The 14,582-nt window shown below is 36.3% G+C and overlaps 1 protein-coding gene across 4 annotated transcripts in view; it reads right to left on the bottom strand.

The window, feature by feature from the left end:
• BRWD1 (bromodomain and WD repeat domain containing 1) overlaps positions 1-14,582 on the bottom strand; it is a 124,477-nt gene that overhangs the window by 76,938 nt on the left and 32,957 nt on the right. Inside the window, exons 9-15 of one of the 4 annotated variants that reach the window (XM_041735251.1) lie at positions 13,337-13,437; positions 11,879-11,949; positions 5,253-5,353; positions 4,292-4,332; positions 3,069-3,167; positions 751-901; positions 358-492 (exon numbers count right to left, since the gene is read on the bottom strand). In XM_041735251.1, the coding sequence (XP_041591185.1) occupies positions 358-492; positions 751-901; positions 3,069-3,167; positions 4,292-4,332; positions 5,253-5,353; positions 11,879-11,949; positions 13,337-13,437 (699 nt within the window). Of the gene's footprint in view, positions 1-357; positions 493-750; positions 902-3,068; positions 3,168-4,291; positions 4,333-5,252; positions 5,354-7,168; positions 7,240-8,626; positions 9,493-11,878; positions 11,950-13,336; positions 13,438-14,582 lie in introns of those variants that run through there. The other 3 variants (XM_041735249.1, XM_041735248.1, XM_041735250.1) reach the window with 3 other exon arrangements.

Below are 14,582 nucleotides of genomic sequence, written 5' to 3'. Positions count from 1 at the left end.
GGCTGGAAAAACCCAATGATGTTTTTGATTCCCAAACGATTTTACTCAATATTGTTTTATTGCCAAATATTTCAATAAATTTAGTGAAAATATGTATAATAACCAAGATTTTGCTAATCTAAACAAATTCAAACACATTCACATATATACAGAGGGCTAAATAAATCACTTGAAATTCCTTCCCTAGTGTGACTCAGTTACAGAGAGAATTTCATGAGTATCTATACATGTATGTCTGGCAGATATTTATTAGGCTTCATGTATCCTGATTCCTATATAAACTGCGTTTCTGGCTAAACTTCATAATCCGAATACTTGAAACCAATCCAAACGTACATTAAGATACACTTCACTTACCATATTAAAATAATGTTTCACCTTGGTGCCTTTTGTAATATCCCATATAAATATGCTGCCATCATGTCCTGCAGATAACATAATTCTGGAATCAAAGGGATGTGTCTCCAAAACAAATACTTCATCAGCATGTCCCTTTATTCAACAAAGTCATATAGTTAAAGAGGGTTTGCAAGCCATTAAGTTTGAAATTAAAAACCCATATTGTCATAGCGTGTAAGGACTTTTAAAAATATACTAATGATAGTGATTTGAACATTAGTATATCTATAAATTTCTACTCATTTGATAATCAGTGGACAAAACTTTTAACATATTATTTTATAGCTTCAAAAATCAAATTATAGTTCCAAAAAAATCTTGATTTGTTACATTATATAAAAACAAACCTACCAATAAGTTATGAAGCAGTTGTCCTGTGTAAGAATTCCACACTTTAAGGACATGATCATTCACAGCTGTGACAACAATGCTATCATTCTGATTCCAAGCAATCATTGTGACTTTGGGTTTCATAAACCTTTCCTCTTCCAAAGATAAGTCCCTAAGGAAAACATACACAATGTGTAAATTCATTTGAAAAGTACAATCAGTACAAAAATAACTGAAGTGATCCAGTTCATGTCCATACATGATCATATATCTAATGTACATCTGACCCATAACAGATATCTATGAACAGATTATGACAAAACTGGGATGAGAAGGGGATGATTAAGAAACAGTTCAGGGGCACCTGGGTGGCTCAGCTGGTTAAGTATCTGGCTGTTGATTTTGGCTCAGGTCACAATCTCAGGGTCCTGGGATCAAGCACCATGTCAAGCTCTGCACTGAACATGGAGTCTGCTTGAGAGGCTATCTGCCCCCGCCCCCCACCCCTTCTTCTCCTGCTTGTATATGCTCTAATAAGTAAAATCTTAAAAAAAAAAAAAAAAAAGGAAAGGAAAGGGAAAACACTGTTCAGTCCAAATGAAAGCAGATGTTAGGAAACCACTACTGATAAAAGCAAAGCTTTTTCTCTCTACTCCTTTTCTATTATTCCCTTCCCCTGACCCCAAGCCCTAAGAACAATAATTTTGTTATCTCTCTCCAGAGAAGATGACAAGAAAATTTTAGGACAACAGAAAGAAGGTAATGCATTTTCACATCTCCAATGTCTAGAAAAGTGCCTAGCACACAAATATTCAATCTGTTGAACTATAAATAAAACTGTACTCATCTCTTTACACTTCCCTATAGATGGTTACTAAGGGTCTCTTGGCAAGAATGGCCTTGAATACAAATGTCTGCAATATTCTGCAGCCTTAATTAACAAGATAGGGAAAGTATCTCTGTAAAATATAGTCAGTAACACACAGAGAGAAGGTAAAACCTAGCTGCTTTTGGAGTCAGATAATACATCTTAAGAAATTAAAAACATATAATAAACACCTATTTTAATTAAAGAAAGCAACTGTAAGAATATGGAATAAGTGCCATGTAATACCTATCTATATAAGCACAATGGAACACCGACAAGAGAATAATTCTAACCAGACTGGTCAGGGAAAAGCATAACAAAAGAGGCAAAAAGAGTAAAGGCTAAGCCTCCATGCTTCCCTTTAAACTAAAAATCTGTGTAATAACCTTGAAGCAATAGACATACTACATTTCATCAAGTTGATCACTCAAGATTAGAACCCTAAAACAAATACACCCATCAATTCTTACATACAGAAAACTGTGGTTCTCAAGATTAGAAAGATGTAGAATTTTAAATGAGAAAAGAATATTCCCATCATTGGGGGAAATTACAGGCAGAGCACGCTCCATGGCAGCAAGAAAACTGAGCAGTTTCCAGTCTCATTAAAAATTTTTGTATTTGGACACCCAGGTGGGGTGGCTCAGCAGTTGAGCGTCTGCCTTTGGCTCAGGGCGTAATCCCAGTTCAGGGATCAAGTCCCACGTCAGGTTCCCTGTAAGGAGCCTGCTTCTCCCTCCACCTGTGTCTCTGCCTCTATGTCTCTCATGAATAAATAAATAAAATCTTTAAAAGAATTATTTTTTGTACTGAAGTTGTTACTACGATGTTCCTATTTTGCTTAATAATTGTTCACAGGTAAATGTGAGATTTCAAATTATTCTAATGAAAACAACCTTTATGATTTTTTTTTTAACAACCTTTATTATTATAACCAATCAAGGACTGAGAGTATTCACTCTTACATTAAGATGGTTTTGAATATCCAGACAGAACATTTTCAAGTAATCGTAGAGATGATTTGTTTGGGAGCAAAGATTATCTGATTTCCAGGATACACTCTTCTCTCACTTCCCTAACCACAGATCATTTCACAAAAATGTGCAGATCAAATTTATTTTAAAACCAAATAAAGCTCTTTGAGTCACAGCAGAGAATAGGAGTTAATTTCCCCTACAATTATTAAAAATAAACTAGACATGTGGATTTCCAAACAACTGAATGTGAAACATTTCTTAGAAAAAACTGTTAAGAGCTTTGATATGGCACTACCCTAGACAGGCAGTAAGGAAAAATTCCTAGGGATATGAGATTTATGTATCTATGTATCAGATATGCAAGAAGTAGCCATTCATTTAGATCACTGCTCTTCCTAATAGAAGGTGGCTCCAATCCCCTGACAAAGCAATCAACTAAGAGAAGGACCAAGTAATTATGATGCACCTGCTTCCAACAAACCATCTCCACTTACCCTGAGACTCTGGTTGCCATATCCAATAAAATGCTTCTCCATTCCAACTGCTCAAATCTCCAAATTCTTGCTGTTCCATCTCTGCTACCACTTAAGAACCTTAAAAAAATTCAGAGAAAGATCTTATACTCATGTACAGGACACCAAGAACTACAGTTAAAATCACAAGCAAAAGCATTTCTCATGTAGCTATCTTGACTGCCAGTAAATGTATAGGTGCTAATTCAAAAGACAAGGATTTAGAACAAATCTGAATGGGAAAAAAATCTGGTTTGCTCTCATTTGCCTGGCCCTATGGAGTTAAAGCACATTTCAAACTCAATCGACAGCTTATCAAACAAATTGAGTTTTGAGAAGACAATGTACAAGTAGTATCTGGAGGGGAAAAAAAAAAAATAGGAAGAATCAAAGATGTGCAGGAAGATCAGTTAGAGCAAAAACTCCATTGTAAGCTGCTTCAATTTAAACTCTAATTCATGCTGGCCACCGTGTAAAAATAAATCCATCTTTTAACAAAGGAAAATGTTAAAAACTGCAATTTAGGAGGGTATTATGCTGAGTGAAATAAGTCAATTGGAGAAGGACAAACATTATATGGTCTCATTCATTTGGGGAATATAAAAAATAGTGAAAGGGAATAAAGGGGAAAGGAGAAAAAATGAGTGGGAAATATCAGAAAGGGAGACAGAACATGAGAGACTCCTAACTCTGGGAAACGAATGAGGGGTGGTGGAAGGGGAGGTGGGCAGGGGGTGGGGGTGACTGGGTGACGGGCACTGATGGGGGCACTTGATGGGATGAGCACTGGGTGTTACTCTATATGTTGGCAAATTGAACACAAATAAAAAATAAATTTATTTTTTTAAAAATGCAGTTTAGGAAAGGCACCTGAAACTAGGGACCAGGAGGAGTAATTTAAGTGACAATTTTGTTGCATGACCCATCACAGTGGTTGATTAGAAGAGTTTTTTTTTTTTTTAATTATTCTAACATTAGGAATTTCATCATCTTTACACCTAATAGAGGAGCTCCTTTTGGTCACAGGAGCCAGTGGAAGCTACAATTCTAAAAACCTATGTGCTTCATGTGTTTCCCTCCCTCCTACAGACGCGTTCATACAGTTAAACACTTAGCACTGCCTGCAATATACAAAGTGATGTATCAGCTGCACTAATATGAAGCACAGTGTATTTGCCTAAAAACACACTCACAGACACACTTACCGATCACCATTGTTACAAAATTGGATACTATCAACTTTATCCTAAAAGGGGACAGAAAACAAACATAAAAGTGATCACACTCTTGTTCGTAAATAAAACAACAAAAAGAAAACATTTTAGAACTAGAAGCACATTTCGTTTAAAACAAGAATGCATACTCGTGTTGAGCCCCTTCGTGTTGAGCTCCTTCGCTCACATGTGTATCCTACATTAAGAGCAAAAAAACCAAGGACCCCAACGAGACTATAAGGAAACCCTCCTTCTAAATTTCAACTATACTTACAATGAATTACATCTGTAGGAGAATTCAAATGTGGAAAGTGATGAAAACAAAGCAGCTGAAAACAAGGCATCACTTTGATGACTGATTAGGTATAGAAAATTTTTTTTTCTTTTAAAGTGATCTGGATCTGTTTATCAAAGAACTTCATAGAACTTCCTATAGGAAAAATGATGACCTGACCACTGACCAGAAATCCTGAGTTATCTATCTTACTATACATTAATAAAACAACATTCTGATTTCATGAGCATGATTAAGGGGAATAGGCCCCTTGAAACTAAACCCACCCAGATAAACTGTCATAATCAAGACTTTCGACAGTAAGGCTAAAATAACCACAGAATATTAGCACAGTCACATACTTAGTGGTCAATAATATCCTTACCTTTTTTTTTTTAATGATAGTCACATGGGGGGGGGGGGGGCAGAGACACAGGCAGAGGGAGAAGCAGGCTCCATGCACCAGGAGCCCAACGTGGGATTCAATCCCAGGTCTCCAGGATCGCGCCCTGGGCCAAAGGCAGCCTCTAAACTGCTGCGCCACCCAGGGATCCCAATATCCTTACCTTTATATGCAATCCCTCCTACATTTAAAATCAGACTCAGTAACAATTTTGTTAGCGATATTTAACTATATACCAACAGGAATCTGCAGAATTTTATAACATAAATACTTACAGTGTGGCTTTCAAGTTCTGCAATTTTTTCAGGTGCTTCAAAACCCAAAAAATACATTCTGATAACATGATCAGTACTACCTGTGGCTAAAAACATACCACCTGAAATAAAAAATGTTAAGATTTAAAAAAACTCAGTTTGTTAACCAATATCCAAACAAACCAAATTTCTATGTCAACTTAGAAGGGGAGGTGGGCAGAGTTTATATCAAAAGATTCAGTTTCTAACTAAGTTGATCTCAAAAGATCCACTTTCTAACTCATTGTATAAAGAAAGACCTTTTAAAATAAATATAATGCGGGGCAGCCCTGGTGGCGCAGCGGTTTAGCGCCACCTGCGGCCGGAGATGTGATCCTGGGGACCTGGGATCGAGTCCCACATCAGGCTCCTTGCATGGAGCCTGCTTCTCCCTCTGCCTGTGTCTCTGCCTCTCCCTCTCTGTGTTTCTCATGAATAAATAAATAAAATCTTTAAAAAAAATAAAAATAAAAATAAAAATAAAAATAAAATAAATATAATGCAAAGTGGTGTTGTAATTTACGATAAAAAATATATGTATTTGGTCTTCATCCCTGTTTGGCACAGAGCTCTTAAAACCTTTGGGACTTCCTAAACAACAATACTGATCCAAGTATCTTGATATTCATCACAAATCCATCTTGCCCAAACCAGAGTTTATATTAATGAAGTGACTCTTGGAGAGTGCACCTAAGAATGGGAATGCTGACTGCCAGAAGTACCAACCATGTGATCAGAAGATTGACACTTTCTGTCCAGCTCCCCTGACCTCTGGAGGGAAAAGGGGAGGGGAATCAATCACCAGTGACTTAATCAATGTTGCTATGTAACAGAGCCTCCATAAAAACCTTAAAGGACAGGGTTCACAAAGCTTCCAAGTTGGTGAACCTGGAAAGATTTGGAAAGAGAAGCATGCGTAGAGAGCGACCATACACTTTAACATCCATGTGGCTGTTACTCAATGATATACTTTTATAATAAGCTGGAAATCTAGTAAAATGTTTAAGTTCTGTTGAGCTGTTCTAGCAAAATAATCAAACCCACAACGGAGGTTGTAGGGACCTCTGATCTTTAGCCAGGCAGTCAGAACCCCGGTTGACAACCTGGTCTGAAGGGGGGAAATGGGATCCTTTAGGACTGAGCTTAACCTGTGGGATCTCACGGTGTTCTTTAGGTAGATATCAGAATAGAAATGAACGGCAGGACACCCTGCCGGTGCTGAAGAACTGTTTGATGGTGTTGGGGGGAAAAAAAAACAAAACAGAACAGAACATACAAAAAAAAAAAAATACATCAGATGGGACTTTAATTAAAAAAATATTCAATCTGGACATGTTCACTACTATCTCCTACTACTTTATTAATTGTGGCAACCATATGTTCTGCTACTCTAAAGATGTTTGACAAAAGGGGCTCTGCTTTCTAAACTTCATATACTTAAACCTAGCTTCAGAATACAAAATTGACTTATTCAAGTTTTCAGGCTTTTATGGGAGAAAGTCTTGGACTTCTAAAAAAGATTACAAGTTCACTATACAAGAAAATAAAATGTACAATAATTTCACAAAAATGAGTGGAAAACAAACTTAAACGATAAAAATCTGCAGTTCAGCCTGTTCAAGAAAACCACGGTTTTGGTATATTTCACACAGGGGACCCATTGGGACACCTTAAGCCTCCTTTCACCAGCTGACTCTGTTTACCATTAAAATCAGAGAATGGTAGCATGGGGGAGTAAAAGACAAGGAAAAAACTAATCAAATAAACATCTTGGATTAAACCTAATGAAATGGGCATAAGTCATCTACCATCCATCTGATAAACACTGTTAGCAATAATGCAGTCATTCAACAAATGCTACATAAAACTAAGAAAAAAAATTACTAAAGTTATCTTACCAACACTAAAAGAAGAACAAAGCATCTGAACACCTGGTCTAGGCTTTTCAGTGAACTTCAGGGGACGTGGGCTTTAAAAGAAGAAGATGTCATTTTATAACTCATTTGTTCCACATTAACAGAGTTTACAATGTTGGTTTTAATCTAGCATATTTAAATATTTTTCATAAAGTACCTTATTATACCTTATAAAGTACCTTATTAAAGTACCTTATTTATAAAGTACCCCACAAGTGTTTGTGCATATGGTATTATAGCTGGATGGACTCTGGAAGGCACTGTCCAATCTGTGTGTCCACAAGACTCCTATCCCACAGCCGGAACGGACCTATTGACCCCCATATCTTGTTACTGAGGAGACTAAAGCTCATGCGAGTAAATCTGCCATCCAGGCTCAAGGGCGGGGTACACAACCACCAGGGAACAGCACTACTCAGCAGAAACAATGCGAGCCACACATGTAACCTCAAATTTTTATAGTAGCCACATTAAATGCAAAAAGATAAAATCAGTTTTATTTCATTTAAGCTAATATATCCAAAATACCACATAAAAATAAAATATTGAGAACTTTAGATTCTTTTCATATTATATCTTTGAAATCTTCCAGAATAGAATATATAAGACACATACTACATTTCAATTTGAACAGTTTTCATCAAAGATACTTGATCTGTATTCAGGTTTCATAAAACTCACAGTTGAAAAACTAAATTCAACATAGTCAAGTTATATGCAACATGCTTAACGGTTCTGTGATACCTGAATCAAGTATCAGTTTTTAAGATGAAACTAATAATTCAGTTCCTCAACTATACTACCCACACCTGAAGTGCAGTTCCTCAACTGTACTACCCCCAGTACAGTGCTCGACCGTCACACAGAGCTGGGGGGTACCATTCTGGACAGCACAGATCTATAACCCGGTCTTCTGATTCTTAAGGAATCCTGCCTAAATTTTTGAGTATGCATCTAATTATACATTTTTAACATTTTTGAAAATGTTTCACATACATACAATCTCCCTTATTTTTCCACAAAATGTACACACTAAGAATTGCTATGCTTCTTTTACATACCCCTCTAAATAGTACATTGTAGGGGCTCCTGGGTAGCACAGTTGGTTAAGCATCCAACTCTTCATTTCAGCTCAGGTCATGATCTCAAGGTTGTGAAATCAAGCCCCAAGTTGGGCTCAGCACTAAGCAGGGAGTCTGGTTGAGATTCTCTCTCTCCTTCTCCCTTTGCCCCTCCCCCTGTACATTCTCTCTAAAATACATAAATCTTTAAAAATAAATATTATATTATAAACAGTGAATAAAACATTAATGCTTTATACACTAAAAAAGTAAAAAGGCAACTACTATACCAAACTTCCCTTTATAATCAGATTTCATCTCATTAGACTAAATTAAACATTAAAGAAAGAAAACTTATCACACAATTACAGCCACTTACCTGAATTTCAGGGATTCTAAATCCCACTGCCAGAAACAAACTGTCCCATCAGCACCAGTAGAGACCATGTATCTTTGGGAGCCTTTGGCCATTGGGCTAAACTAAAAAGCAGTAACACAGACAATTCAGGTTCCTGAGCTTCTAGTTAAGTCGTAGTTTAATGGTTTTTCAAAGTTAATTTCAACTGACACAAGTAAAACATAAGAATTACAAAATACAAATGACTGTATTATACTGGAAAATCATAATCCTTAGTCTATCTCTAATTTATATATGTAATGTGATCTCAATAAAACATTACTTTCAAAACTAATAAACAAGAATAGCCAGAAAAACTTTTACAAAAATAAAGTGAAGACCTGGTCCTATTAAAATGAAAGCTGTCACAAAACCTCAATAATTAAAATTATAGGACATGGTAGGTACACTAATACAGTGACCAATGGAAAAATAAATCATAAAGTCCAAAATAGACTTTAATGTGAGAGTTAAGATAAAGGTGCCATCTCAAATCGTTTGGGGAAGCAATGGATCACTACATAAATGCTTTACCAACTATGCAGCAATCTGGAAGCTACTCTTCAGACTGTACACCAGGATAAATTTCAAGTGCATCAACAATTAAAGTATTTTAAAAAGAAAACTATAAAAGTATTCTAAGAAAACACAAGAATTAAACTGTAACTTCAGAAGGGCTATGTTTAACAAAGTTCAACTGTGTTACACAAACAAGCTAAACAGAAGGCCAATTTGGACCAGAATCTAACAGGACTTAAAGGATGGAAAGAAAAATACAAAGAAAACAAGAAAACTAGGCAAAAGAATATGAACAAAAGTACCAAAGTGAGAGGGAAAATGGTATATGGTATCAACAGAAATATCTAGATGACTCAAGTGCTCATTTTTGCAAGTGGTGGAGGAATGGGTTAAACGGGTAGAGAGCAAGAAGTAACTGCAGTTCTCAACTAAACCCCAAATGTGTCGGTCACACAGCAGTATACAATAGTTACTGAAAGGAAACAGATAAGAACAATAACTAAGAATCCATCCAGTTAATCTAAAAACCTTAACTGGAAGGAAGTAGTCCCTTCCTTCCCCCAGAATGGGGAGGAAAGCTATGAGCAACACCACAACTCTGACTCATAAGGCATTCAAGACAAAGGAGCTCAGCAAACAAAGACCAGTGCCACTAACAGAAAGGAAAGAGCTGAGAAGAAATTTTTTCAGGTTATTTACATAATTATTTATCATTAAAACATCCCAGAGAGATATAGTTTATTATCTGTTTTATGACTTTTTCCCAAGATTATACACTCTGAAAGGGAGGTAGGATTTGAACCTAATACTTCTTCAAATAAGCTTCTTCCAGGTTCCTTCTCAAGCCCAGGAAAAAAGGGGCTTTTTTTCCAACACGTTAACAGTGATCATTTACATCTAAGCAGATATGTTCCAGAATACAGACTAAAACTGAGTTTTGGAGAATATCCCATTAAAAGCAGTAAGTGAAGGTATATTAAGAATCGAATATTCTCATTAATTAAAACATCACAGTAAAATTTATAAATTTGCATAGAATACTTTAAGAATTCTAAACCTGAATTTCTGTGGAAGAGTAACCACTTTAAGTCACCTATGTTCTAACTAAATCCAATTCTTAGATATAAGTGGTGCTGCTCTCTATTTTGTCCCTAGCTCAACACCATACTGTTTTCTCTGTAACACCTCTAAAGTATTATTAAGTATCTAGCATGGCAAAAGCTATGAGGCTTGTTTTGTTTAGGATGGGGGTGCGGGAGATTTGTGCTTATTTTCTTCTAAGTGAACTTAATGGCATGCTCAAGTCCATTAAAACAAAGCACCTGAGATTTCAAACATAGACACACTAACTTTATACCAAGATTTGGAGAGATATAATATCTTTACAGCCCTGAATCTTCTGACTCTGGAGTATACTAGACATTTTCAGGTTCTGTCATTATTTCTATGGCCTTTCTTCATACAGACTTTTCCCATTTCCCAGTGTGTTTGAAGGCTTCTGTTGCTATTGTGGATTATGTTCTTCTTAATCCATTATATTTGCTAATCAATTATTGGTGGTTTATAGTGAAGTTCTGGTTTAAGACCTATGTCCAGGCAGCCCGGGTGGCTCAGCGGTTTAGCGCCACCTTCAGCCCACGGTGTGTGATCCTGGAGAGCCGGGATCGAGTCCCACGTCGGGCTCCCTGCATGGAGCCTGCTTCACCCTCTGCCTGTATCTCTGCCTCGCTCTCTGTGTCTCTCATGAATAACATCCTAAACTGTGGCTGTTACTCAAATGAATATACTTTTATAATAAGCTGGAAATCTAGTAAAATGTTTAAGTTCTGTTGAGCTGTTCTAGCAAAATAATCAAACCCACAACGGAGGTTGTAGGGACCTCTGATCTTTAGCCAGGCAGTCAGAACCCCGGTTGACAACCTGGTCTGAAGGGGGGAAATGGGATCCTTTAGGACTGAGCTTAACCTGTGGGATCTCACGGTGTTCTTTAGGTAGATATCAGAATAGAAATGAACGGCAGGACACCCTGCCGGTGCTGAAGAACTGTTTGATGGTGTTGGGGGAAAAAAAAAACAAAACAGAACAGAACATACAAAAAAAAAAAAATACATCAGATGGGACTTTAATTAAAAAAATATTCAATCTGGACATGTTCACTACTATCTCCTACTACTTTATTAATTGTGGCAACCATATGTTCTGCTACTCTAAAGATGTTTGACAAAAGGGGCTCTGCTTTCTAAACTTCATATACTTAAACCTAGCTTCAGAATACAAAATTGACTTATTCAAGTTTTCAGGCTTTTATGGGAGAAAGTCTTGGACTTCTAAAAAAGATTACAAGTTCACTATACAAGAAAATAAAATGTACAATAATTTCACAAAAATGAGTGGAAAACAAACTTAAACGATAAAAATCTGCAGTTCAGCCTGTTCAAGAAAACCACGGTTTTGGTATATTTCACACAGGGGACCCATTGGGACACCTTAAGCCTCCTTTCACCAGCTGACTCTGTTTACCATTAAAATCAGAGAATGGTAGCATGGGGGAGTAAAAGACAAGGAAAAAACTAATCAAATAAACATCTTGGATTAAACCTAATGAAATGGGCATAAGTCATCTACCATCCATCTGATAAACACTGTTAGCAATAATGCAGTCATTCAACAAATGCTACATAAAACTAAGAAAAAAAATTACTAAAGTTATCTTACCAACACTAAAAGAAGAACAAAGCATCTGAACACCTGGTCTAGGCTTTTCAGTGAACTTCAGGGGACGTGGGCTTTAAAAGAAGAAGATGTCATTTTATAACTCATTTGTTCCACATTAACAGAGTTTACAATGTTGGTTTTAATCTAGCATATTTAAATATTTTTCATAAAGTACCTTATTATACCTTATAAAGTACCTTATTAAAGTACCTTATTTATAAAGTACCCCACAAGTGTTTGTGCATATGGTATTATAGCTGGATGGACTCTGGAAGGCACTGTCCAATCTGTGTGTCCACAAGACTCCTATCCCACAGCCGGAACGGACCTATTGACCCCCATATCTTGTTACTGAGGAGACTAAAGCTCATGCGAGTAAATCTGCCATCCAGGCTCAAGGGCGGGGTACACAACCACCAGGGAACAGCACTACTCAGCAGAAACAATGCGAGCCACACATGTAACCTCAAATTTTTATAGTAGCCACATTAAATGCAAAAAGATAAAATCAGTTTTATTTCATTTAAGCTAATATATCCAAAATACCACATAAAAATAAAATATTGAGAACTTTAGATTCTTTTCATATTATATCTTTGAAATCTTCCAGAATAGAATATATAAGACACATACTACATTTCAATTTGAACAGTTTTCATCAAAGATACTTGATCTGTATTCAGGTTTCATAAAACTCACAGTTGAAAAACTAAATTCAACATAGTCAAGTTATATGCAACATGCTTAACGGTTCTGTGATACCTGAATCAAGTATCAGTTTTTAAGATGAAACTAATAATTCAGTTCCTCAACTATACTACCCACACCTGAAGTGCAGTTCCTCAACTGTACTACCCCCAGTACAGTGCTCGACCGTCACACAGAGCTGGGGGGTACCATTCTGGACAGCACAGATCTATAACCCGGTCTTCTGATTCTTAAGGAATCCTGCCTAAATTTTTGAGTATGCATCTAATTATACATTTTTAACATTTTTGAAAATGTTTCACATACATACAATCTCCCTTATTTTTCCACAAAATGTACACACTAAGAATTGCTATGCTTCTTTTACATACCCCTCTAAATAGTACATTGTAGGGGCTCCTGGGTAGCACAGTTGGTTAAGCATCCAACTCTTCATTTCAGCTCAGGTCATGATCTCAAGGTTGTGAAATCAAGCCCCAAGTTGGGCTCAGCACTAAGCAGGGAGTCTGGTTGAGATTCTCTCTCTCCTTCTCCCTTTGCCCCTCCCCCTGTACATTCTCTCTAAAATACATAAATCTTTAAAAATAAATATTATATTATAAACAGTGAATAAAACATTAATGCTTTATACACTAAAAAAGTAAAAAGGCAACTACTATACCAAACTTCCCTTTATAATCAGATTTCATCTCATTAGACTAAATTAAACATTAAAGAAAGAAAACTTATCACACAATTACAGCCACTTACCTGAATTTCAGGGATTCTAAATCCCACTGCCAGAAACAAACTGTCCCATCAGCACCAGTAGAGACCATGTATCTTTGGGAGCCTTTGGCCATTGGGCTAAACTAAAAAGCAGTAACACAGACAATTCAGGTTCCTGAGCTTCTAGTTAAGTCGTAGTTTAATGGTTTTTCAAAGTTAATTTCAACTGACACAAGTAAAACATAAGAATTACAAATACAAATGACTGTATTATACTGGAAAATCATAATCCTTAGTCTATCTCTAATTTATATATGTAATGTGATCTCAATAAAACATTACTTTCAAAACTAATAAACAAGAATAGCCAGAAAAACTTTTACAAAAATAAAGTGAAGACCTGGTCCTATTAAAATGAAAGCTGTCACAAAACCTCAATAATTAAAATTATAGGACATGGTAGGTACACTAATACAGTGACCAATGGAAAAATAAATCATAAAGTCCAAAATAGACTTTAATGTGAGAGTTAAGATAAAGGTGCCATCTCAAATCGTTTGGGGAAGCAATGGATCACTACATAAATGCTTTACCAACTATGCAGCAATCTGGAAGCTACTCTTCAGACTGTACACCAGGATAAATTTCAAGTGCATCAACAATTAAAGTATTTTAAAAAGAAAACTATAAAAGTATTCTAAGAAAACACAAGAATTAAACTGTAACTTCAGAAGGGCTATGTTTAACAAAGTTCAACTGTGTTACACAAACAAGCTAAACAGAAGGCCAATTTGGACCAGAATCTAACAGGACTTAAAGGATGGAAAGAAAAATACAAAGAAAACAAGAAAACTAGGCAAAAGAATATGAACAAAAGTACCAAAGTGAGAGGGAAAATGGTATATGGTATCAACAGAAATATCTAGATGACTCAAGTGCTCATTTTTGCAAGTGGTGGAGGAATGGGTTAAACGGGTAGAGAGCAAGAAGTAACTGCAGTTCTCAACTAAACCCCAAATGTGTCGGTCACACAGCAGTATACAATAGTTACTGAAAGGAAACAGATAAGAACAATAACTAAGAATCCATCCAGTTAATCTAAAAACCTTAACTGGAAGGAAGTAGTCCCTTCCTTCCCCCAGAATGGGGAGGAAAGCTATGAGCAACACCACAACTCTGACTCATAAGGCATTCAAGACAAAGGAGCTCAGCAAACAAAGACCAGTGCCACTAACAGAAAGGAAAGAGCTGAGAAGAAATTTTTTCAGGTTATTTACATAATTATTTA

This window comes from Vulpes lagopus, chromosome 20, assembly GCF_018345385.1.
Source record: "Vulpes lagopus strain Blue_001 chromosome 20, ASM1834538v1, whole genome shotgun sequence".
NCBI classification, from domain to species: Eukaryota; Metazoa; Chordata; class Mammalia; order Carnivora; family Canidae; genus Vulpes; species Vulpes lagopus.
This window is presented reverse-complemented; position numbering and strand designations above follow the sequence as displayed.